The following is a 2,046-nucleotide window of genomic DNA, read 5'->3' on the forward strand; positions in this document are numbered from 1 at the left end:
GCAGCAGCCGCCGGAGGAAGTGACAGCAGTGCTCTTCGCCCCCGTGAAAACCAAAGATGGAACTGAATTGAAAATGGGAACTCGAACTTTAATGTCCAACTTCGTTAATGGCAAACCCACTTTGCTGGTGGTCCGCAGCAACGCACTTACAACTCAAAATCCTTTTTTAATTCCTTTCTTCCAAACTTTTCGAGTCCAAACTTTTGTCCAAGGAACTCAAAAGCCCCTCATCAAGGAAGTCGGCATCACCGTCAAGGTGCTGCTCCTGCTGCTGCTGCTGCTGCTGCGGGCGTGGTTTGTGTTGCTGCTGCTGCTGCTGCTGCTGGTGTCGTTTGTGTTGCTGCTGCTGTTGCTGCTGCTGGTGTGATTTGTGTTGTTGCTGCTGCTGATTTTGCTCGTGGTGCTGCTGCTGCTGTTGTTGCTGTTGTTGTGATTGTTGTTGCTGTTGTTGTGATTGTTGTTGCTGTTGTTGCTGTTGTTGTTGCTGTTGTTGTGATTGTTGTTGCTGTTGTTGCTGTTGTTGTTGCTGATGTTGTTGCTGCTGTTGCTGCTGTCTGCTTCTGCTGCTGTCTCGTTTGCTGCTGTTTGCCTTCTGTGGGGTTCTTTGGGCGTTGCTGCAGCTACTGCTGCGGGCCTCTTTTAGGCGCACTCTGTTTATTGTGTCTCCCTTTGCTGCTGCTGCTGCTGCTGCTGCTGCTGCTGCAGTTCAGGAACTTCCAGCCCCTCATAGAGGCCGTTGCTGTCTTTGAAAACCCCACAGCTACCACCATCAAGTTTCGATACGCCAAACTCGAAACCTTCTTCAACGGCAGGTGAGTTTGCTGCTGCTGGTGCTGCAGCTGCTGCTGCTGCAGCTGCTGCTGCTGCTGCAGCTGCTGCTGCTGCAGCTGCTGCTGCTGCGGGTGTGTGTACTGCTAATTGGTGTGTGGGGCGTACATCCAGCTGCGAGCCCGTGTGGGGCGTGGGGTGTCTAGGCACCTGTGTGGGGCGTGGGGTGTCTAGGCACCTGTGTGGGGCGTGGGGTGTCTGTCCAGCTGGGTTGCATGCGGGCTTGGGGTGTATGTCCAGCTCGTTGGGCCCCAAGGCGCCAAAGCCGCAGCACTTTGGCCTGCGGTGTCTCTCCACCTCAAGTGGGGCGCGGGGCTGGGGTGTACGTACACCGGAGGCACCTCGTTGTGTGGGGTGTACGTACACGGAATGCCGGCAGTGTGTGGGGTGTACGTCCACCGGAAGCACCTGCTTGTGTGGGGTGCACGTGCACGGGAGGCACCGCGTTGTGTGGGGTGTACGTACACCGGAATGCCGGCAGTGTGTGGGGTGTCCGTCCACGAGCGACGGCAGGGAGCGGGCCGTTGGGTTCGGAGGCGTGCGCGCAGCGAGAGCCCGCGTGCGGGTGTACGTACACCGCAGCGGCACGCTGTGGGGGTGTACGTACACCCGAAAGCCACCTCATGTGGGGCGCGCGTGCGCCCGAAAGCGACGCCGTGCGGGGTGTACGTACACCGCGGCGCGCGGCGTCAGCGCGGCGCGGCGAGTGTGGGGCGCGGGGTGTCTGTACAGCTCGCTGGGCCCGATGGTGATCGACCGGAGGCGCGAGCCCGACGTGATAAAGCCCTCGCGGCTCAGCCGGTCTTCGCCGGTGGCCATAAAGCCCCAAATCAAAGACGGAACTTTCGCGCTCGTCAGCAACGTCCTCAGAAGCATGGCCACGAACTCCTCCGAAATGGCCTTCGTCCAGGTGCCGCTGCGTGCATGCACGCATGCGTGCAGTGCGCATGCATGCAGCCGTGCATGCGCCGCTGCATGCGTGCAGTGCGCATGCATGCAGCCGTGCATGCGCCGCTGCATGCGTGCAGTGCGCATGCATGCAGCCGTGCATGCGCCGCTGCATGCGTGCCTGCGTGCGGTTGTGTCTGCGTGCGTGCAGCAGCGTGTGCGTGCATGCAGTGGTGTCTGCGTGCATGCAGTTGTGTGTGCATCCATGCTTGCAGCGGTGTGTGCATGCATGCGTCAGTGCTGTGCAAGTGCATGCATGCAGTGGTGTGC

At 59.9% G+C, this 2,046-nt stretch overlaps 1 protein-coding gene across 1 annotated transcript; it reads left to right on the forward strand.

Annotated features, from left to right (window-relative positions):
• Nucleotides 1–73: 73 nt before the first annotated feature.
• On the forward strand, nt 74–1,738 carry ETH_00032745 (uncharacterized protein; the record flags this gene model as incomplete). Its single annotated transcript, XM_013379159.1, has 3 exons — nt 74–256; nt 706–812; nt 1,561–1,738. Coding segments are annotated over 3 exons (468 nt in total), but the record flags the coding sequence as incomplete, so codon positions are not given.
• Nucleotides 1,739–2,046: the final 308 nt, after the last annotated feature.

This window comes from Eimeria tenella, genomic scaffold, assembly GCF_000499545.2.
Source record: "Eimeria tenella Houghton genomic scaffold, Eth_scaff1506, whole genome shotgun sequence".
Taxonomy (NCBI): domain Eukaryota; phylum Apicomplexa; class Conoidasida; order Eucoccidiorida; family Eimeriidae; genus Eimeria; species Eimeria tenella.